The following is a 22,361-nucleotide window of genomic DNA, read 5'->3' as shown; positions in this document are numbered from 1 at the left end:
GCAACTTTATCTCCCCAAGCTGCTGACTGAACCAACTGTTGAATGGCACAAGAATGAAGAAAATGTCCCAGCACCAAGTGCCACAGCTTTGAAGTGGGAAAGGCTGCTGGGAGGAAGGATGTGGACTCCAGATCCAGCCCTTCCTGCAAGGACTCTTGGTCAGGTACTCACCACTGCCAGGGTGTCAACAGGATCCTGAATTTCTACTTCAGTGGATGCTGGGGAGACTTCAATTTTTCTTTTTCTTCTCTTACTTCACAGACTTGGCTGGAGATTTTATTTTTCTTGCTAGAAAAATCACCCGTTTAGGACAACTCCTGCTAACCCAGATCAGATGGTGATCAAACCATTTAGTGGAGCTGGTGCAGATGGGAATTGCTGTCCATACACTGGAAATCAACATCTATTGTGAAATACCCTTGAAATCAACCAGTATTGTCACCTATTTATTCCACACATGATGTAACAGGTCTTTGACAGCTGGCTTTCAAAATGATTAACCCAAACATGCTTTTTATTTTACAAGACTTTTATTCTGTTTCACAGATTTGACTATTACAGCAGTGAAATTATTACAAGTGAGTTCCAAATAAAAGTAGAAAACCACAAAAACTATAAAAGAAAGTTAAATGAGATGTGATGTGTGGTAAATGTGTTTTAAGAGCACAGAAAAAAGTATACAAAAATACATTAGGATCAAGAATTTTGCAGACAGGTTTTGATTCAGTTACAATTTTGACACCACACTCACAGAATCACAGAATGGTTGGAACTGGCAGGAACATCCAGAGATCATCTGCTCAAGTCCCCTGCCCAGGCAGGGCCACCCAGAGCCAGTTGCCCAGGGCCATGTCCAGATGGCTTTTCAATATTTTCAAGGATGGAGATTCCACAACCTTCCTGAGCAACTTGTGCCAATGTTTGGTCACCCCCAGAATGAAAAGGAAAAAAATGTTTCCTCATGTTCAGAGGGACCCTTCTGTGTTTCAGTTTGTGCTCACTGCCTCTGGTCCCATCACTGGGCACCACTGGAAAAATTCTGGCTCTGTCCTCTTTGAACCTCCCTGCAGGTATTTAAACACAATAATAAGATCCCCCTCTGAGCCTTTTCTTCTCCAGGCTGAACTATCCCAGCTCTCAGCTTTTTCTCAGAGGAAAGTGCAACTCCTTAATGATCTTTGTGGCTCTTCATTAGACTCTCTCCATTATTTCCACCTCTCTCTGCTCCTGGAACTGGACACAGCACTACAGAGGTGGCCTCACTCCCTCACCCATGGTTGTTGTTCCCTCCCAGGTGCAGGATTTTGCACTTCTGCTTGTTGGAACTTCATTAGGGTCTTATCAGCCCACTTCTCCAGCCTGTTGAGGTCCCTCTGGATGGCAGGATGACCTTCTGGTGTAGCAGACACCCTCCCTAGTTTTGTGACATCACACTGTGCCCCACCATCCAGATCATTCATGTTCTCTGTTCATCCACACAGGCTTCCTGGTATTTTTGCCTGACTTCCAGCACATTGCAATTGGAACTTGATCTTGGAGAACCTGATTCTTGAATAGTAATTGGTTGCCCCAACCCTCTCTTCCCTCCAGGGTCTTATCCCATAGGACTTTTCCAAGACTGCTCACCTGAATTCCAGGGTTGTGAGCTTGCTTTTCAGTCTCCTTCCTGCCCTCAGGATCCTGAACTCCACCATCTCGTGGTCACTGCAACTAAAACTGCCTTTGATGTTCACATCCCAAGGAGCCCCTGCTTGTTGGTGAGGATGAGGTCCAGCAGAGCCTCTTTGCTGGTCCCTCTGTCACTTGGAGGAGGGAGTTCTCATCAATCCACTCAAGGAACTTCCAGGAGTTCCTTACTCCTGCTATGTTGTCCCTCCAGCAGGTATTTGGGTGGCTGAAGTCCCCCATGAAGAGCAGGGCCTGCAAACTGAAACCTGAGGCTGCTTGTAGATGTTTATAGAGGGCCTGATCTACTTGTGGCCTGTAGCAGACACCCACTATAATGTCCCCTTTACCTGTCCTCTCTTCAATCCTAACCCACAAGTTCTCAGTCAGCTCCTCATCCATCTCCCAGCAGATCTCCACACACACTCCAGCTGCTCTGGCACACAAAGAACAACCCAACCCCAATTCCTTGTTCTCCTATCCCTTCCTAAAGAGCCTAGAAACCCTACCACCTGGAAAGCACAGTGGATTGGAAACTGTGAATTAGAAAGGTGATAAATCCAAGATAGAAAAGGCAAAACCAAACCAGAAAAACTCAAGGAGGGTGATTTGTGATTTGGGTGATTTGGGTGAAGACTATTTTATGGCAAACTTCCAGTCCTTTGGCCACTATAAAGCAAAGTCAGTGGATTTCATATAAATTCTCTGTATAAAGGAATGTCTATGACCTGTGTACAGTATGGCCCAGAATAAATGTCTCATTATCAGCCTAATAAAGCTCCTCACAGAGGAAAAGAAGGTGCTTCATGTCATAGTTTCATCTCCCCAATATAACATTGTCCGGAATTGGACTAGTGCCCCAAAAATACCATTTTAGGAACAACACAAATTCCTTTAATGGAAAGGAAACGCAGGAACCCGGAGGTGGTGCAGAGCAGGGTGCTGGGCTGTGGCCCCACTACTGCACATTTGCTTTAAAGTTCGTGTGGTTGATGGGCAGGGGGTGAGCCTCTGTGTTGAAGACCCAGTCATCCAGGGAGAGCACATCATCTTCACAGAACAGAAGATAGAGGTACCTGGAGCCACCAGGCAAAGGTGGAGGGGAAGAAGATGGACAAAAAAGGGAGATTAAAGGCAACTCCTCCAAGCATGCAGAAGCCAGCACTGTCAGCAGGACTGTGACATGGGCTGTCCTCGGCCTCAGCTGCCACCATGTGTGGTGACAAGTTTCCCCTTCACTCTTCTGCTGACAACTACCAGCCCTGGTGCCAAGGGGGCAAAGCAGGGGGGGCTCCTATGCTCAGCTACCCCTCAAACACTGGCTCATGGCCTGATCTGCACCAAGGGGCAGAAAATTCAGGCCACGGTCAGGACATTAACCTGGCAGAGGAGAGAGCTGCCTCTTAAACCCTTGGAGCTAAACTCAAGGAGCTCAGCATCTCCCCACTCAGAGCAGCTCTAGATCACAGGAAGAATCCTTTAACTCCACCACATGAGCAGAAATCTTGATAGTGCCAATGACAGCAGGGGTTCTACAGGAGGAAACTACTCAAGCTTTGCAGCACCCATAGCCTTGCCCAGTTTTCCCAACAGAGGATAAGACTTCCCCTTTATTCTTAGAGAATTATTAGGCAGACACAAGTGTTTATGCTGCAGGAATTATGTTACTCTGAAAGGCCTCTATCATACCAGACTTACTTCAGAGTCTCTGCAAGGAAAAAACTCTGTTGCATGTTGTCATGGGTTGGGGTTGTGGTGTAAACATCTCGGATGCCAGAAAACCCAGCTTCTACTCTACAATGTTTTTCCAGGGCCTGGAGAAAGGAAAAGAAATCTCAGTAACACACAGTGGCATGGAGTAACTCATTAATCATCATCAGGTGCATTACAAGTCAGCTTAACAAATCAAATTCCAGGTTTATTGCAGCCTCTGTCTCTCACTGAAGGGCAAGGTGATTACTCCAGACTCTGAGAACAAAGCTAATTCTAGTGAGATAGCAAGAGAAACACAAACAGCCCAAGTTGGTTGATGGATTGACCCTGACATTACACACACAGCAAAAACAGATCTCAAGTGGCAGCTCCAGCTGCTTGCAAAGCCTCTTCCAGAGCAGCAGACAAATGCCATTTCTTCCAGTGAAATGCAGGATGTGAGGCAGCACCAACAGGCTATTGCATGAGCTAGAGGGAGGTGAGGAATTTTCTGCCTGAGAGGTGTTTGTGGGAAGAAGGGAAAGTGAAGGGCAAAGGCAGGTTTGCTGATTTTCCCTGGCCACCTACAAATCAGTGGTTCTGAGCAGTCCAGATATTTCAAATAAAAGCTTAAGTTCTTTTTGGAGAGGGCTCTTCCATTAACAGGTTCTGCTGTCTGCAGCACTCCTCTCCATAAACCTCCAGTATTTTGACTGTTTGATTTTAGCATAGCCCAAAAGGGAGAAGAAAACATTCACAGTGATCTAAACCATTATGACTTAGATATACTTAGAATAAATACTAATGATAATAATACTAAAATGAGCTATTCTTTATATTTCTGCCCCACTGCTGCTTTGCCTTAGTGCCTGTAACAATTTAAATAATTTCTGCTCTTTTCCCTGCCCGGAGGAAAGATTTCTGTGCCAATCCAGCAGCAGCCTGGAAGAGTTATTACTGCAGATATTCCAGCCATACCTTCACAACCTCCCAGCCCCACTGCCTGTACTTGGGGTCGTGTGTCAGCCTCCACATGTACATGTAGCTTTCCACCACCTCAGGACGGAGGATGTAGTAGCGCTCGCTGAGCCTGGTTGCCATGGCTTCAGTTCCAGCATCAAAGCGAAAGGCTTCAGGGCCAAGTTTGGTATCTATGACAAAAATCACACACAGGAAACCATCAGTTTGAGGAGGAAACAAGGAAACAGAGTGCCCGGGTGGTTTTATGTTACTCAGAGCATCACTATTTAAGTCAGGCTTGCGGGAGGTCGGTTGAGCACCTGTGTAACCAGGTCACACACAGCTGATGTCAAAGTAGGGACAAGTCCAGAGTGCCTGAGCTGTGCCCAGTGCCACTCTGGGTGTTGTTTAATCTCTGGTATGAAGATAAAGTGGTTCTGAGGACTGATACAGCTGACAAAACACAGACTTGGACAAGATTTAAGGGTGGAGAAGGGCAGGTAGAAATCTCCCCCACGCCCAGCGCTTTTGCTGGGCTGCAGTTTGCTCCTGGGAATTGCTCTGCCCCTGAGAGCAGAGTTGGTCATTGAATACAAACTCAGAAGTCAGATGAGAAAGAACAGAGAGGCAGATCCTGTTTTTCAAAGAGAAAATAAATTCAAAGGCAAATCTATCCATGTGGCTGGCCCTGCCATCACAGACAGGGGGCTTGTTTCACAATTATCAGCCCACCACACTCAGACGTTTTGCCTGCAATCTTGGGACCTGCAATCACTTCTGCCTTTCCCTGTCATCCATTTCATCCATTTCACTGGTATTTTATAAACAAAACATTAAGAGTACCTTGGTCTTTTTGAGTGTCCCATACAGGACCAACTTTATTTGTATTCAAAACACAGAGAAACTGAGCACAGAGGTTGCTTATGATCATGCCATGAGGTTTCTCTTGCTGCATTCATGTATCTACCACAAGTCTGTGTTTCTAAGAGTCATTTTACTTCTCTAAATATTTTGCACACCTTTCCTGGGCCCTCCTGTCTGCGTGGGGATCTAACAGTGTTTGCTAGTAGGACTATTTGCTGACAAGCACAGACAGTTTCTGCAAAAAACCCCAAGCTTGCTGAAATGACAGCACTGTAACCAGAGTGGGCAGGCTTGTGACTGTCTTTTCTATGCTGATGGATATTGCTGAAGGTGAAAATTGGCTCCAGGCACTCACAACCAGAGGGTTATTAGTTCGGGTGGCTTGCTTTAATTCTGTAAGTGCTGGGAGGGAAATAAAAGAGTTATTTGCAAACATCATTTCAGGTTAGTGTGAAGTTTATTGGACAAACATGCTGAAGGCTGGCTGCCAATATGGGCTGGTGATGTGGTGAAGGTGTGAAACAATCTTTGGGCACAGTTAGTGCAGACAGACCTGTGCTTGACAAGGTCCTGGAAAGCAGATTGCTGCTTTGCTGTCTGCATTCTCAGAAGAGCTACAGAGATACCTACAAAGAAAGGAGCAGTGTCCAGAGCAAGCTCATCTCACTGAAAGCCCTGCATGCAGAGAACTAAGCCAGTTTCTCACTCACCACCAGCTTTCCCAAAGCACTGGCTGACCAGCACACTGGGTGGTGAAACAGATTTTACTGGGCTTGGGAAATAGCCTTGGAAAGCCAGGAGAGGCTGAGTAACTTCATTTTTTTGGTTCCTACCAGCAGCTGCAGGTCTCAAAAAATTCCCTGTTGGGCTTCTCAACTGCTCGGCTCCATATAGTGGGATATCCTGCAACACATTTCTGTTCATCTCCCCTTCTTGTCTGCAAAGGGATGTGAAAGGACAGGCTCAAGCCTTGTTGGGCAGCTCTGCCTGGGAGACAGGACAAGGATTCAGCCCTGGGTTCATTCCCCAGCTTTGCCACAGGACCTCCATCTGCCTGTCCCTCTGCCTCAGCTGTTTGCCCTGGCAAACTTTGCTTTCTCTTCCCAGATATCCCAGAAAAGAGAAGTGAAACTCACACAAAGGGATGCAGATGCTGCTGAAGCACAAAATACCCTAACTGCAAACCTCTGCCACACCAAAGCTGAGTCCCAGTCCCCAGGCAGCCCCCCCCCAGCTTTACCTGAGCGTTCGTAGGACTCGTGACACGTGTTTGTTATTTCTGCAGCAAGATCCATGTAATGTTTCCTCCTCTCTTCTCCAGCATGTTCAGCTCCAAGGGCTATCATGCCCCCAGAGAAGCAAGCCAAGTGGCCCATCTTGTGGTCAGGGATGCCACCCCTCCATTCAGCGATGTAGGTCAGTCCTCCAGCAGACTTTTTGACCAAATGCTTTTCTATTGCCTAAAGGGATGAAAATCAGGATTTCAGGATACTTGGTGGACAAGGTGAGGAGTGCATACCAAGGAAACCCAAAGATTTAAAGCATTTTTACCTAAAGCATTCCAATGAACAATGTACCCCAAAAAAATACAGAGCAGCAACACGCCCCTTACCTCTAGTGCATCATCATACATCTTTTTAGCTTCAGAGTCTTTCTTGTCTGACATCAGCCAAGATTTGATGAGATATTCATAAAAGCTGTCCCCAAGCCCCCCAATGGAGACGTGGTCTGCAGTGGGAAAGCCAGAAAAGAATTTCAGGTTCATGATATACATGAGCAGTTGCTTTACAAAGAGCAAACAGCCATGTCCTATTTATTGCCCTTGTTCTCTCCTTCCTCTTTCCAGTTTCCTGGGGAGAGCTTGCAACATTTCTTTTTCAAAAAGGAAGAAAGGTGTAAAGTGCAATCAGAAGAAAAATGTTCTGTCATTTTCCAAAGCATTAGTATCCCTTACCAAAACTATTCAGAGGTTTTAGTTTGCAAGTTATTTATGCTGCAACTTGAAGATGCTTCCTGTTTATGAAGCAATCATCATAAATCCCAGCCTCACAAACCAGAAGCAAAATGGCAGGGACTGATAGATCTCCACCTGTATGAAGCCACTGGGTGCTGCCTCCCTGCCTGAGGAAAAGGAGAACACATGTTGGATCCCACAGAGCTGCCAGCAAGGGGCTGCCACAAGGACCTTCCCAATTGTGCCATTTGTATTCCTGGCTCACAGTGGGACTCCATGCCCTGGGGAGGGTTGGGGTTGTGGGAGTACTAAAATGATAAAGTGAGGTACAAGGGTGTGCACGGAATTTTTTTTTATTATTATTTTGCAGGAATGGGATTTTCAAGGCTATCTGTTTAGAATACATGATGCTCTGACCTTACTGCTAAAGAACTGCAGTGCCAAATGGGCATGACAGCTGCAGGTTTCTGCCTGGGGGGAACTGCTGGATGGATTTATATCTTTAAACTACACCACAGGGGGAAAAGCAGCATTCACTTTTACAAGCAGCCAAGTAATCCCTCTCTAGAAGAGCAAGACAAATTACCCACTGTGGACTGAACCATCCCTGTTAATTAACAGTGTCCACCTCTGGGCCTGCACATGTCCCCATTTTAAACGTAAGCAGATGCAGCAGGGTGACAGAGGTAGCTGCTCACAGTTTTATTTCTACTTTCACTGCACATATATAAAGTCCTGAGGCTTATTCTAAATGCTAAATCCTACCAACACAAGAGATCAACAGCCATGCATTTTCCTGACCTGAAGAGCAAACATCCCCTGATATAGTGTGTCCAACGATCCATGGAATAATCCATAGCAAAACACTGAGATTAGACACATGAGTTCAGAAAGAAAAAAAAAAAAAAAAAGAGGACAGACTATTTGCAAACACTGGCTGCACAGCCTGTTTTAAAGAGAAGCTCTGTGATCCTAAGTGTGTCATTCATAAAATCACCAAAGCAGGAGCCCTGGTTGATAATTGCTTTCCATATGGCATCAGCTTTGCCAGCATTTGCCTCCTAGGCACTTTGCATAAACAAATCTCTTATTTCAGCAGGGGACTGTGCTTTAATTTTCTGAAAGTAACAACTGCACTCAGAAGAGGTACAGCACTGCCTCTTCATTTGGAAGATCTGCTCATTCAGCCAGGTCAAAGATACACCTTTTAAGAAAATCACAGCAATTCCAAGAAAAACAGCTTCCAGCAAAGAGCTTTAATGACAAGAGCAGAAATGAGAGCCTGGCACCTACAGGGAACATCTCAGTGGCAGACTGCACCTGCCTCCATACTTTGGTCCTAATCTATTTCTCCCCAGCAGTACTGGAGATGCAGAAGAGGCTGAGCAGCCTTTTCCCTCTCCTGGAATACAGACTGGGACCACAAGGTCACATTATGAGCAACTGGCACAGAGTCTGTGCCATGAGTTGCCCCTGTGATGTGAGAGTCTCCAGGAGAGGTCATCTCCAGTCCTTCTGCAGAAATCAGCCTAGCCCAGAACAAGTAATCAGAGGCTACTTTTAATGAGCTCCAAGAACCAGCACCAGGCCCCTCTGTATGTCAGCAAAGAGTGGGAGCAGGTCAGTACAATGAAGTAAAATCTGCAGATATAAATAGAATTAAATTAGTGGCAGAAAAGATGAATATTGAGTATCAAGCTGGGTATTTCAACCATCTGAATTAAGAGCACAGCTCTTCAGCTTCCCAAAGATTCTGTAACAATCAGTTATGGCAACAGACAGGCACTTCTCCTCTCAGCACCAATGAATAGGCAGAATTAATGCTTGTGTCTGGCAAAATGTGCAGTGTGGCTGCCAGCTGGGAATAACCTAAAGAAAATGGCATCTCAGGGGTGAGGTAAGGGATGGAAGATTAACTTTTCAAGTGGAACATATTGCAGGAACTCTGTAAGAGACAAATGTGGAGGGGAAGCTGAACTGCTTACAAAGAGATTGGATAACTTTGAAGATCAATTAATGGGACAAATGGAGGAGCCTGTTTTCTCCCCTCATGGCACCAAAGGACAGCTCTGGTTTAATGGGAAACTGCAGCCATCCAAGATGCTTTGCTGGGACACCTTTCAAGCCAAGCCCTGTCAACTAGAAGTGATGAGGTGGCAGATAAAGGCCAGGAGGTCAGGGACTGCTCACAGGTAGTGCTCTCTCACTGTCTCAGATGGTGGCAGCCACACAACTGCCAATCAGAGATATTAATAAAGTAGTTAGAAAGGTTTGGAGAAAACAGAGCAAACAGTGCAATAAGACAGGGTAATGCAGTGACTCAAAGAAAACTGCTTGAACATCATAAATGTAATCCAGTGACAAGGTAAAAACAGCTTCTGCTAAAGGAGACACTTTCCTTGGACAGGGAAACATGAAATCCAGCAACCCTCCCTTGCCAAAACAAGCAGATCCTTAGCAAAGCAGCAAGGTGAGGTCAGAGATCTGGAGCACAGCAGCAGAAGGAGCCTCTCATGCTCTTACCAGAAGGCAACCTGCTGCCCTTGGGTGGCACAAAAAGAAGGGTACAGTCTCTTCTCTGTAAGAGAAAAGGGCTGTGGACATAAAAGCAGGAAAGTAAATAATCTTTCCCTGGGTACACAGCTTCTAATATTTCCTTGCTCTTTTCAAGCTCTTCCCTGGTTATTGCTCCTCTTTCACATCACAGCAATATCAATTTCATGCCCACGTCTTCGGCGCTGGGTTCTCAGTGAGAGAAAAGAAGAAAAGGATTTCCAGTTTCAGTTTGTTTCTCCTCATTCCGTCCAACCCATGCAAAGAGATGAATTGGCACCGAGGCAAAGCAAGGAGTTGATTCTGGGAATAGGGAGGGCACCACTTCTCCCTCAGCCTGGGAGCAAAACAACCAGAAGTGTGTGTGGTTGTCACGCTCTTCTTACCCAAAACTGCCATGGTGATGGGTACATGGGGGTATCACAGTGACATGAACACACACAAGAAAAGTCACCTCACATCCTGAGGGGACTCAAGACTCTGTAAACCCTCTCCAGGTGGTCCCTCACTTGCTGCAGCACACTGGGGAAGGAAATCTCAGAGTGTTTCTGCCACAGCCTTCACACGCAAATCCCGAGGAGGTCTGTGGGCTATGTGATGACTGCAGGATGAGGTCTTACAGAGGTGTGCTGATTTCTAATATCTGTGTGGTGAACCATGTACCATTATCCTCCCCTGCACAAGAGAGGTCCTCATTCTCTCTGGAGGTGATACACTCAGCTGGAAACAAGGCTGATGGAGTAAGTGTACAATTACTATATTGCATCTTACAAATCGGGTTGCATTACCTAATCACATGTATAACAGGCTGCCTGACAAGACATTTCCTTGGCTTGCTGCTCTGACAGTTGCTGTTGCTTCCTAAAGAATAATGTAAAGACTGAAATGCTCCCAGGCAGGGCTCTGAAAGCAGAGTGATACCTACGCTGCACCCAGTTCCCTGTCACCGGGCTGAGAAAGTTGGGATAAAGGCCCTGTGGCTTCTCCACTCTGTTGAGGACTCTGCGGATGTTCATCACCTAGGAGAGATGAAAGACAAGGACTGTGTTACTTCTCTGCTGAAAAAAAACCCTTGATGGTTTTGCCCTCTCACTGAGAACTCAAATTCCTCAGTGCTGATCCCTGCCTGACCAAGCCCAGCAGGCTCCCTGCACACAGAACCCGGTGACACAGCTCTCTGCTGAGAGGGCTGCCAAGGAAAAACTTGGCTGCTGGGTTCCTCAGCACAACCTTTCTCCAGCTCATTGGGATTTTAGAAAAGATTCTAAAAAAACCAGTGCAGCAAGCAGTGGAAGCAGCTTGCTACCAGTGATCCAGAAGCAACCCGGAGGACTTGGGATCTGGATGGAAACGTCAGAGATGCAGAGAGTGATTTTTTTCCATGATCCAAAGGGAAAGGAGTGGCAGGGATGAGTGACTCACACAGTACTTAAATTCACTATGTGGTCACTTAACATGATGAATTGGGGCCTTTAATTTCAACAACAGGCAGCTCCTCTAATGTGCCAGAGCAGCAGTGCTTATTCTCTAAACCCTCCCTTGGTTTCACCCCCATTAAACCCAATCGGCCTCTCCCATAAGGGACAAAGTTAAATGGTATGCAACATAAATATTCTATTATAACCTACAGAGCAGCTAATACACTCTAAACCTTTTATAAAATTAGACAATTTGTACGCCACAAGCTGGCTACAGACTTAAGTCAGTGCTTCCAACTCGTCAGGCTGCATAATATTTACTGAAGTTTAGTAGCATGGCATATTAATGACATGTTTGAATAAAAGACACAGATGGACTTTATTCTTGCTAAAATCACACAAGTCCCAAGCTGCAAGTTAATGAGTTGATCTGTTCCTCTGAAGTAATTTCCCACAGGATGAGCTGTTTGAGCCCACATCATCCTACATTTTTTTCTCTCAGAGGGTGTTAGGATGGATGTGATCCATTTTCTGTGGCACACAGCAAGCACGCTCAGCTCAGCAGAGTCCATTAGAAAGGTTCTGCCCTTATCCCTCTGTGGGCTTAGAAGGCAAAGAGGAAAACATTAGGCTGGGGACAGAGGCTTGGCCCTTGCTCAAAATGCAACAGTTTGACTCTGCAATCTGGAGACAATTATAGTTTTTAATAGTGCATCTTCTTGCCCTTGTGTTTTCAGTGCTCATCTCTCCCACACACACACACTTCATTTCCTACACAGATATTTTCTTTCCATACCACCTTCCCCATTACTGATCTTTTCTCAGCTACCCCCTTCCTCTGAGCAATGTGACATTACCACTGTGCTCAGGAATCTTTAGCTTGTCTCCTTTATTTCAAACCACCAGCCTTTCTTTATCTTCCCTACAGAGTCTCCTGGGTTTCTACTTTTCCTTCAGCCTCTTTTCTTCTCTCCTACTCACCTCACCCTAACTGCTTTCCACACACTCCACCCCATTCTCTAATTTGCTCTCCTAGGTTCTACCTTCTCTTTCTCCCTGTCTCTGCTGCAGATTCTCTTCTTTTATTTCACAAATAACAGACCTGCACTGGAAATAAATACCCTGGCAAAGTAGCATTTTGAGGTTTTTTATTGGCAATCCTGGAACCACTGTCTGTTTTCACCCCACTGTAGGACTCTGGACAGGCCCCATTTCCTTTGGGCTCATGGGGGCAGTTTGGATTCTAACTGGAATAATTTGTCTCCCTTAAAGCTGGTTCCTCAGGGACATGCAGAGAAAGTTAATGACTTGCTGGTATCCAACAGCATATTTATTAAGTTGCTCTCACATGCACTACAAGATCACTTGCAGGGAAAAAAAAAAAGAAAAGCTCAAGGTAATTTATAATATGAGTAGATTTTCAGTTACAAGTTACACAAAAGGAATCCAATATGTCAACTGTCAGGCCTTTCCTACACAAGAAACCTCAGCAGAAATCTTGCTGGCTGGAGCATAACATTGCCTGTTTAGAGTAAAAAGGTCTGCAAGTACAAGGCACTACTATTAGGATATTAGAATTAACAATTAATTTTGCAGTCTGAATCCAACAGATGTTTTACCTTTGGCTGTGTTTTTATCTGACCAGGTTCTTGCTACAACTTCACACCCCTGAAAAATGTCCCCATCTCCCCCTGTGGCTGCAAGTGATGGAGAGGCAGGTGGAGGTTTCTCCCCGGGTGAGTTGTACTGAGGAGAGGGAACACTTTGCTGCCCTGTCACCTGCTGCAGGCAGCCCACACTGTTCCTGCTCCAGCACTGAGCCCAGGAGTACAAAGAGACCAATTCATTAAAGACCAAGTTGGGATGTACTTGCCTTTTCTGCAAACACTGGGTTGCCAGAGAGCTCCGAGAGGTGCAGGAATTCCAGGTGCAAGGTACCAAATTCTGCTAAGATGCTGCTTCCAGCAGATGCCCAACCCCAGCTCCAACTCATGCCACTGCAAGGAGACAATTCCAGAATTCATTGCCAGAAAAACACAGCCACAGCCTGAGGTCCCCCCCCTGCCCCAGTACAGCCCCTGCCTTTGCTGCACGCATGCTGTGCACACCAGGTCTCAAGAGGGGCCATCTAAAGGACATCCACAGATTTTTAGGAGTTTTACAGATAGCTCAGGACAGGGCAAACACAGACTGCATGTACTGGGAAGCTGCCTGGTTTTGTGGCAGAGTAATCCTTCCCAAACAGATCAGTTTAAAGAAAACTTTGGAACAGCACTGACAACCTGTCCTACACAAAATATTTTGGAGTAAAACATGTCTGGAAGTAGCCTGGGGTGAACTCTCAAATATTCCACAAGCCTGTTATTTTATGGACAACCCAGACTGTCCCTAAGCACCTTGTTGCAACAAGATCTCACATTCTTTTTGTGTCCATGACACAGACATTCCCTGTGGATGCTTTCCTGCAAGGGGACACAGCAACACCAGCACGAGGGGAAAGATGTCACTGCAAACCTGACTGCAATGCAAAAAATTTGCATCTTATTATCTTAACATTTGCACAGAACAGATCTGACTCTGGAAACACCCCACTGGTGCTCATCTCACGTGCCTTGCAAGAACAGGAGGGTCAGGATAAAACTACAGAAGGTGGAAACCACTGCCTCAAGAAGCCAGTTACACAAAGTGCCTCTACTCCTATGTTTGATGCACTGGGATTCCCAGTTTCTCTTTGTTTCTCCTCATTCTGTCCAATCCATGCAAAGAGATGAATTGGCACCGAGGCAAAGCAAGGAGTTGATTCTGGGAATAGGGAGGGCACCACTTCTTCCTCAGCCTGAGAGAAAAACAACCAAAGGAGATGGGAGGACAGAGGCTCTTCCAAGCACTACCAGCATTATCCTTGGATTTGCTTTTACATTCAACCACGTCCTTCAGGTACCCCACTGCTACTGAGTACAGCTCTCTGAAATCCAGCAGACATGAACATGTCCTTAAACCTTGGTCCAAAGCAGGTTCTGCAGGTGCTGGTCCAGGGGAGCTGGGTGAGGTGGGGTGGCTTTGGTTTCCAGGTCTCTCTGCAAGTGCTCTTAGAGGTTGGTACTGATGAGGTACCAGGTTTCCAGGGATGGGGGGGTGGGGGTGACACTAGATGGCGCCTGGAAGCTTGGCTAACAGAAGGAAAGGGTTTCTGTTGTTTACAAGAGGCTAAAACTAATGATCTTTCTGAGCGAGGGGGAAAAAGTTTCCCCCCTCCATGGGACGTAGGGAAAACCATTTCAGGTCCAGAGCTGTTTGTTTCGCCTCCAGAAAAACTCATAAAAAAAAAAAAAGAGCCATTAGATCAGCAATATGTTCACACTGGTTCAAACTGCTCAGTCACTGCCAAACGTCAGCCTTCCCTGCAGACTGTCAGGGGGCTGCATCACAGCTTTGCTGTTGAAAACATTGTGTGCAGCTAAACAGGGAACCCCAATAACATCCGATCTTTATGGCAGAGAGGTCCCGGTGCAGGCAGAAAATTCCTGCAGTCTGAGCAGGTTAATGTGGGTATTTATATCACACTGGACATATCTGCTGAACCTGGCAGCAGCCAGCCCTGGGATGGGTGTGCTAAACAATCCCACAGTGCTCTCATAGCCATAAAAGAGTCAATGACTTTTTCTTTATTTACTGCACTGAAGGGACATTGTAACAAACACGATGCACAAACAGAAACTGCCTGCTGAGCCAGTTCAGAGGAGGAGGCTTGGAAGCAGCCAAGCTGGGCTGTGTTTGTTGTGACAGCCAAGCTGGGCTGTGTTTGTTGTGACAGCAGCAATGTGGGGTCACAGGGGCTGACACAACCCTCCCCAGGGAACTTCTGGGGACAGGGAGCCAGGCACTGCCTGCAAGAACCCTGCTGCCAGGAACCCAAGCCCTGGGTTACAAATCCCAGTAAAGCTCAAGGAGAAGTGGTCTGGAAGAAAAAAAAAGAGTGTGTCTGCAATGTGTCCCTGGGTTAAAGAGCAGCCTGAAATGACCCCCTGCAGGAAAACATTTGTTCAGCATTACAGACTGGACAAACTGGGTCTTAAGAGCTGCCCTGTTCTGTAACATCTCAAAGGAACTGTAGTTTGAAGGACCTTGGTCTTCAAGACAAAAGGAAATGCCCAGAGCAATCTCTGCCCCCTCAGATAAGTGGATCTTGCTTAAACACTGCCCAGTGCAAGCATGGGCTGGAAATGGCTCTATCACCCAAAGCAGCAAAACAGTGTCAAGCTGACTGAGAGACCAGGGAGAGGATGATGATGAAAAATCTGGAGGTGCAGAGAATTTAGGGGAGATGGGAAGCAGAGAGCAGAGGCCAGGGACCCAGAACAGGCAACATCAGAAGAGAAATCTGCACAGCAGAAAGCAGCAGCTTGAGAAGATCATGTACTCTTAAGACCTGGCAGACAACGTGGCAGTTGGAGCAGCAGGATGGAAAACAATCCTGTGGGAGATGTGATACAGTGCCTGTGTAAAAACCAGAGGGCCACAGGGAAGCACATGAACAGAGAGGGGACACAAGAGGAAAAGGTGGTGTGAGGAGATAGGAAGAGATAAAGCCAGCTGGCAATGGGAAGAGCTGGGGCGTGGTTGGCTTTGTACTTGAGTCCTCAAAAACATCTCTGCAGAAATGACTTAATGTTTATCTCAAATTGCTGAATGTCACTCTCAACCCACCCCCCCAAGCTCCCACCAACAAAAGCCTACATGTGCTGCAAGACTCTCCTGCTTCTGAGATGATGGAGTCTCTCTGGGATTAACACAACCTCGCAGAAGTAGAATTGGAGAAAGAATTTTCTCTTGAAAAACTGGGTTCTGCTTTGGCCCTGACATTTGGGTCAGCATGCTCTCACAGCAGCACCTCACTCTTCTCCCACTTCCACATGCTATCTCACACTGAATAATTCCCTTCCCCTCTGGCTGTTCATCATGTTCCTGCAGTAGTCAGACTACAGATTTTGCTTGCTTCATCCTTGCTTCTAAATCAGTTGATACTCCAAGCCCTCACAGCAGTTTCCTGGCCCTGAAGCCAGAGATCAAGCCAGTAAAATGGGTTCTGGGTTGTGTGCTCAGGGTTATTTTGATTTTCTTTGCTTTTAGTCAAGGTCATCAGCAAAACATTTTGGGAATGTCTAGGCAGACAGAGTCTGTTTCAATTGTCTTCACAAAGGGCATGGGAGGGTTTGGCATTTCTGTGAAAGGTTAGTCCGTGCCCAGTCTTTATCAACCACAGGGGAAGCAGAATGTCTCTTCTGCAAAAAGAAACAAAGTTGTGGTGTTGTCTCAAATTTTCACCGGGATCAGGTGCAGATCAGACAACTGAAGGGTGACAGTGATATTTGAGCAAGGGATCAGTGCAAGCCAAACATTTGAAAGTCTTGCACTTCTCAGAGACATGAGCCAAACAGGGGATTTGGGCTAAAGGATGAATAATGATTTTCATGGCTGCTGCTCTGAGTTTTGCAAGAGGTAAGGATGAAAGGCTTTTGTTAACCCACATTTCTTGCTGTCTCTGTTTCAGCCAGCGAGCAGCTATTCCCCTGGGGGATTTGTTTGTAGGCATCAAAATGAGCCAATGAGCCCTTACTGGCAGGGAACACTGTCTACTAGCAAGAATCAGAGACTGGGAGTCCAGCCTCCAGGTTTGCCTCTGTTTGCTGAGAGACTTTCAGAACAGTATTTAACCCAGCTGTCTCAAAGCTCTCCTCCAGCAAGAGAATACCACCTACCTGGCATGAAATATTGTGGCTTTAAGAGAAGGATCCCCACCTGTCTGCATGCTGCCAGCAGGGAGAGAACCAGAGGATCTGTTTGCTCCCTCCTTTCTAGCAGCAAAACTGTCAGCCAGCCCTGTCCAGTTCCTCTCTCAATTTTTCCAAGCATGAAGCCTGGATAAATTCACATGCATCTAGTTGGACACACTGCAAAAACACAGCGAGCACCACATGCTACGTGCAGACTACAAATAACCTTTCAAAGAATATGAGAGTGAGGAAAATGCTATTGCAGCAGGGAGCCCTGCCAAGAGGTAGAGGAAGAAACTGCGGATAGCCCCAAATTAATAAAACACAGCTGGGTTTAACTTGAGTCACCTGCAATCTCTGCCAAGGCACCTCTTGGTTTTGAGTTGGCAAAACAAATGACCTCGAAGAATCTGCACTAGGGGGGGGCACTTCTGAGGAACTGTTGCTGTTCCTGCTTGAATCCTGGTCTTTTACAACCTTTCAGTAATAAAATGACATGCTTGTAAGGACGGGTGTCTTGCCTGCCCAGATTTATGACGCCGCGTGGGATACCCGTGGGGGTGTTAAAAGCTGGCAAAAGTTTCTCTCCAAGTTCCAGAGCTTTACTCTTGAACACCTGTAAAAAGAAGAAAAAGAGGATAAATATTTGATGGGGCACTCTCCAGGTGTCCTCCAACAATCTACACTAAACCAGTCCCAATGAACTGATCCAAGGAGTTCTTTTGGGGAAGAAATTCTTTTTTTTTTTTTTTTGTCAAGGTGGCAGAGGACAAATGAAGATAAAAGTTACTGAATTAAAATCAAAAGGAATCTTTCTAGGGTGAATCTGTTAGATTTACAGCACGGCTTTGCCTAGCTTGTGTCATCTCCTGTTGTAAAGAACCAGATTTCCAATGAACAATCTTTTACTTGCAACTTTTTTCCAGAAAGGATTCGTGGTTTCATGGCTAAGCTGCTCCTTTCCCATTTTTAATGCCTCAGTTTCAAATCAAATTACAGCTTATGGTGGCTTGCAGTACAAAGCCACCATACACAATTATTTTGGGACAAAACTGATACAAGCACTAATCTTTGCTCCAGAGATTAGTCCTGATCAAGGGAAGCCTGTAAGTGACTTAGAAGATAAAGCAGAAGCCTTTTACCTCCAGCCTCCTTACACCAGCCCAAGCTGTCATGGCAGTTCTCAGAAAGCAGGAATTTACTGCTCTAAAAATAACAGCACCAAGGAAACCTGAGCTCTCCTGTGGGCTTGCAGACCTTTGATACACTCACAAGGAGATAGAAATTTGGTTCAGAAGGCAAAGCAAGAGACAGAGATTTGATTTTTGCCTTCCAGCCTGGGGACACTGACTGGGTAAATGACAGACACTGCCCTGGCTGCTGAGCCCACTGCTGACTGCACTTCAAGAGGGCACTGCTGGTGTTTTCTGATTAAAGGTGGTTTCTTTTTGCTCTGTTGAGCTGAAGCCTGGTGAAGTAGTGACTGAGACAGACCCTGAGCCGGGGCACTGAATCTGAGGTTTCCCTAGAGGGAAATCACAGGGAGAAGTCATTCCTGGAACTCATTTAAAATGCATCTAAAGTAACAGAGCTGCTCCTGTGACTCCACAGATCAATGGTGCCACTATGCAGTGATGAGCCATCCTATCCTATTAAGGATGGACAGCACCCAGCCACTGTCAGGGTATGATGTGAGAGCTAAGGTCTCTTTTAAGAACCAGTCTTCCAGTTCCTTCACTCACAAAACTCCTCTCTTGAGTCAGAGTTTCTGCTCACCTAAGACTTCCAGGGCAAAGGAATAACCACCTCTCCATCTCTCTAGAGCCAGCTGTAAAATTCCAGTCCAGTCACATTATAAAACAGATTATGGCATTAAGCCCTGGCCACTGTAGGCCATGGCTTTGTCTCAGAGAGAGAAAGAAGGAAAAGTGGGAGAGGAAACCTCCTGCTTCAGCCAGGACTGAATGGCTGCTCCACCAGGTTACAGGAGGAGCTGTGATACCCACACCTGCTGGGCAAGGGGACAGCTTGTGGAGCTGTATCACATTGTCATGAATTGGCAGGACACAGGTCCCCTGCCCTATCAGTCTGACACCCTCCTTCTCTGCATCTCAGGACACTTCATCCTAAAAACTAGAAAGAGACTGTCCAGGGAGAGTCTGGAGCACTTGTCACTGCTCAGTTGCCCTCCTTAGACCGAGGCAGAATCTGGACTGCTGTTTGATGAAATATTGCCTGCCTTTAGAATACAAAGGAACAAGCACAAAGATCACTGCAAACTGTGTGTCACTGGGGAGCTATGTGTCCAACTGAAAACATGTCTTGCTGGAGCTGCCCACAGGAGAAAAGATCTTTGCAAATGAGCTGTGCACGGTGAGTGCAAGGTAATTATGCGAGACTTAATTAAAAGAACATTAGAGGCATTTTGATATTCAGAAACCCAAAAGGTTTAGCCTGTTGTCATGGAGGGATTATCTGATGCTCAGAGAAAAGCTGCTGGAGGACCCTTCCAGTTCACTACTGGTGCCTGTGTGAGGCAAGCAGAGCTGCTGAAACCAACCTCTTCTCCAGTTAAGTAGTAGGCAGCCAACAGTCCTCCAACGTAGCGGATGTTCACCTCAAACAAGGATGCTTCCCCGTTCTGCAAAGACAGAATGATAACACTTAACTGCAAAGTCTGCAGGCACAAATGGCAGTGAAGGGGAACAGATTGTAGGCAGATACTTCAGTCTCTCAGTCCTCAGCCACAGAGTAACACAGCTTTTTGTCTAAGATCTTACAGCACTTTATTTGCTCAGCGGTGACAGGTGGAGCCTGAAGGGAAGGGGAAACACCCAAACTGCCCGTTTATCACCAGCAGACAACATGTAAATGGGTTAGGGCAGGTGTATTGTCCATCCATCCAACCCTGGCTTGGCTTACACTCTGCAAAAAGCTGGGAGTGAGTTACTTTTGGGGAAAAATTTGCCCCTTTAAGTGTTTTATTTAAAGAGAAAATTGTACAGCCAGGCGGAAAAATTACTGTCTCCATTTTCTCATGAAGAGGGCACTGCATTAGACAGATGTAATGCACTTCTTGCATTAGGTAGATGCTTTTTGTCAGTCAAGGACTCATCTGCTCTGCAGGCTCCACGAGGATCACAGCCTCCAGGCTGCCTGTCAAGGGCATGCTCATGGTGAGACAAACCCCCTGATGTCCGTGTGCCACCCCCCAGACAGCAGACACAGATGGATGTGGTTCACTGAATCCCTCAAGAATCCACTCACCTGGAAGAAGTTTTGCTCTACCTACTCAGCTGATGATCAGCAAATGTCAGAACGATTGCATTCAAAATGTGCCTTTAAAATATACATGCTCCTGGCTGCTGGATCTGCATGATAAATGATTCCTACCCTCACACAAAGGCATCAAGCAAAACAAGAACCCACAAAGATCTTCCACCAGCACAGCACTTTCAGTGAGGAGAGCAAAAACAAAGGGGCACTTGAACCTCTGCACTATCCTGTCCTTTCCTAATACCTCCAGGTTACAAATCATGGCAAGTGCTTCCTGGAGATGACTGAATTGCATGAGACAGACCCCAACACCCAGGATTCAAACAGAGCCTGTGGGCCTTGGACTCCCTGCCTCACTTTTCTGGACTGTTAAGAGTTCCTTGTACAGAGCCAATTTTAATTAATTTCCCTCCTTCTCTCCCTCTGCTGTGCTTTCTGACCCACCAATCAATCCATAGCATTCATTATTGTCTTTACAGATCAATCTCTTCTGCAGGCCAAGATTAAAAGCTTTTATGAAATTCAGATAAATTATCTCCCAGTTGATTTTGTCCCTTGTTTATCGATTCAGGAATGCACTGAGAGCATTCACCAAATTTATCAGATGTGGTCTTCCTTTTGTGAATATATGAATGCCAGTCGTGCCCTCCCAAATGATGCTTTCCCATAAAGGCAGCTGCACACATTGTTCCCATGGGAAGAGCTATTTCTCACAACAGACAACTAGGCTGGCATTAAAAAAATAAAAGTTTGAACCTGCACTCTGGTTTTAACATTCACCATGTGTCACTGCTGTGATCCCATCAGCTCTCCCATGGTAAATAAGAGCTGGCTTGGAGACCAACAATCAGACTTATGGCAAGGGGCCCCAGCCACAAAGTGAGATAACAGACAGAATCCTTCATTTGATAACACTGCATAGCATGAGTGCCAGCAAGTCTCATACTTGCTCTAGGAAGTGGCTTGGAAAGCTTCAGGAGCACCCCTGGACATTTTTAGATATGATCCCCTTCCTTCCACACATCTGGGCTCACTCTGTGCTTCCACTTTGCTGCAAGGTCCCACTGCACAAATCCCAGGAATGCCACCCCAACAAAAGGTCCAGGCAAGGAGATCAGTGTTTGCAATCTCAATCTATAGCATGATAAAAGAAAACTTGTTTTATCACAGGCAGGCATTTAACTGAGATGAAACAGGACTTGTTCTTTGATGAACAAAACTTCCTTGTAGTATCTAATAAATTACTGCTCTTTTTAATAAGCCAGACCAAAACACAACACATTAAACACCAGACCTCATTTTTAGCCAGACAGCATGAGTCTGACCTGGTGGCCCCTGGCTGGGACCCTGTGCCACCTATAGGCAGAAAATGGAGTGAATCATCAGAGTAGTCCCTTTGGCCTTAGAAGAAAAAAAAAAAAATTAAAAAAATCAGAGTTGAGTGTTTTCTTCCCCCGCAGACCCCATAGATCCTTGTCCCCAAATTATTCTTAGAGAAGCCTGTGATCAGAACTGGCCAAACCTTTTTGTGGCACAGAGAGGCATTCCCAGGAAGTCACTCACCACGTTCAAGTCAAAGCTCTTCTCCACCCAGTTCTTTGCTTCTTGGAATTCCTCCTCCAGTTCCATGATGTACAGAGTATCCAGGGCATCCACCACTGTAGCTCCTCTGAGGCCTCCTGCATTGCAAGCAGAACAAGGGGGTGAAGCCCCATTCCTGCAGCCTTCTGGAGCTCTAAATCAATCTGCAGGAGCTGGGACAGGCAGGAGCTTCCAGGCCCAATGCTGGGGATGTCTGGATGGGATCCAGACTGGCCACAGTCTAGACTGAGATGATCTAACAGGACTAATGAGCTCTGCTACTCAAAATGGGTTGCTTTGAAGAGGCTCAGTTTTGAAAGGATATTTCTGCAAAAAAGACCCACAAAGAACAGCTCAAGGTCCACGTTTTAAGCCACTTTAAGTCATGATTGCAAGACTTGGCTTTGTTTTCCAGTTCTTGCCTCGGCCAAAGGAGTCAGGCAATTCTACTCCTAATCTTTGTTCAGCTGTAAACCTTACTACAGCCTCTTTCTAACTCACACACATGATCTTCTTCTAAGTGAGGGAAGAGAATTTTTCTTTTATTCTGCAACAGCATCCAAGACAAGACTTGGATAATTCTGTCCTGATGTAGTGCTTGTTACCTGGAGCACAAAGTACCAG

At 46.1% G+C, this 22,361-nt stretch overlaps 1 protein-coding gene across 2 annotated transcripts in view; it reads right to left on the bottom strand.

Annotated features, from left to right (window-relative positions):
• Window positions 1–511: 511 nt before the first annotated feature.
• Window positions 512–22,361, bottom strand: part of MAN1C1 (mannosidase alpha class 1C member 1) — a 64,552-nt gene continuing 42,702 nt past the window's right edge. For both annotated transcript variants that reach the window (XM_071768088.1, XM_071768087.1), the window contains exons 4-13: window positions 21,720–21,835; window positions 19,441–19,521; window positions 17,402–17,496; window positions 12,980–13,103; window positions 10,614–10,707; window positions 6,794–6,909; window positions 6,422–6,641; window positions 4,336–4,508; window positions 3,364–3,479; window positions 512–2,741 (exon numbers count right to left, since the gene is read on the bottom strand). In XM_071768088.1, coding sequence (XP_071624189.1) covers window positions 2,624–2,741; window positions 3,364–3,479; window positions 4,336–4,508; window positions 6,422–6,641; window positions 6,794–6,909; window positions 10,614–10,707; window positions 12,980–13,103; window positions 17,402–17,496; window positions 19,441–19,521; window positions 21,720–21,835 — 1,253 coding nt within the window. In that variant the 3' untranslated portion in view covers window positions 512–2,623. The remainder of the gene's footprint in view (window positions 2,742–3,363; window positions 3,480–4,335; window positions 4,509–6,421; window positions 6,642–6,793; window positions 6,910–10,613; window positions 10,708–12,979; window positions 13,104–17,401; window positions 17,497–19,440; window positions 19,522–21,719; window positions 21,836–22,361) is intronic.

Source organism: Heliangelus exortis, chromosome 24 (genome assembly GCF_036169615.1).
Source record: "Heliangelus exortis chromosome 24, bHelExo1.hap1, whole genome shotgun sequence".
Classification (NCBI taxonomy): Eukaryota; Metazoa; Chordata; class Aves; order Apodiformes; family Trochilidae; genus Heliangelus; species Heliangelus exortis.
The sequence above is the reverse complement of the archived record's forward strand: the minus strand, read 5'-3'. Positions and strand labels throughout refer to the sequence as shown.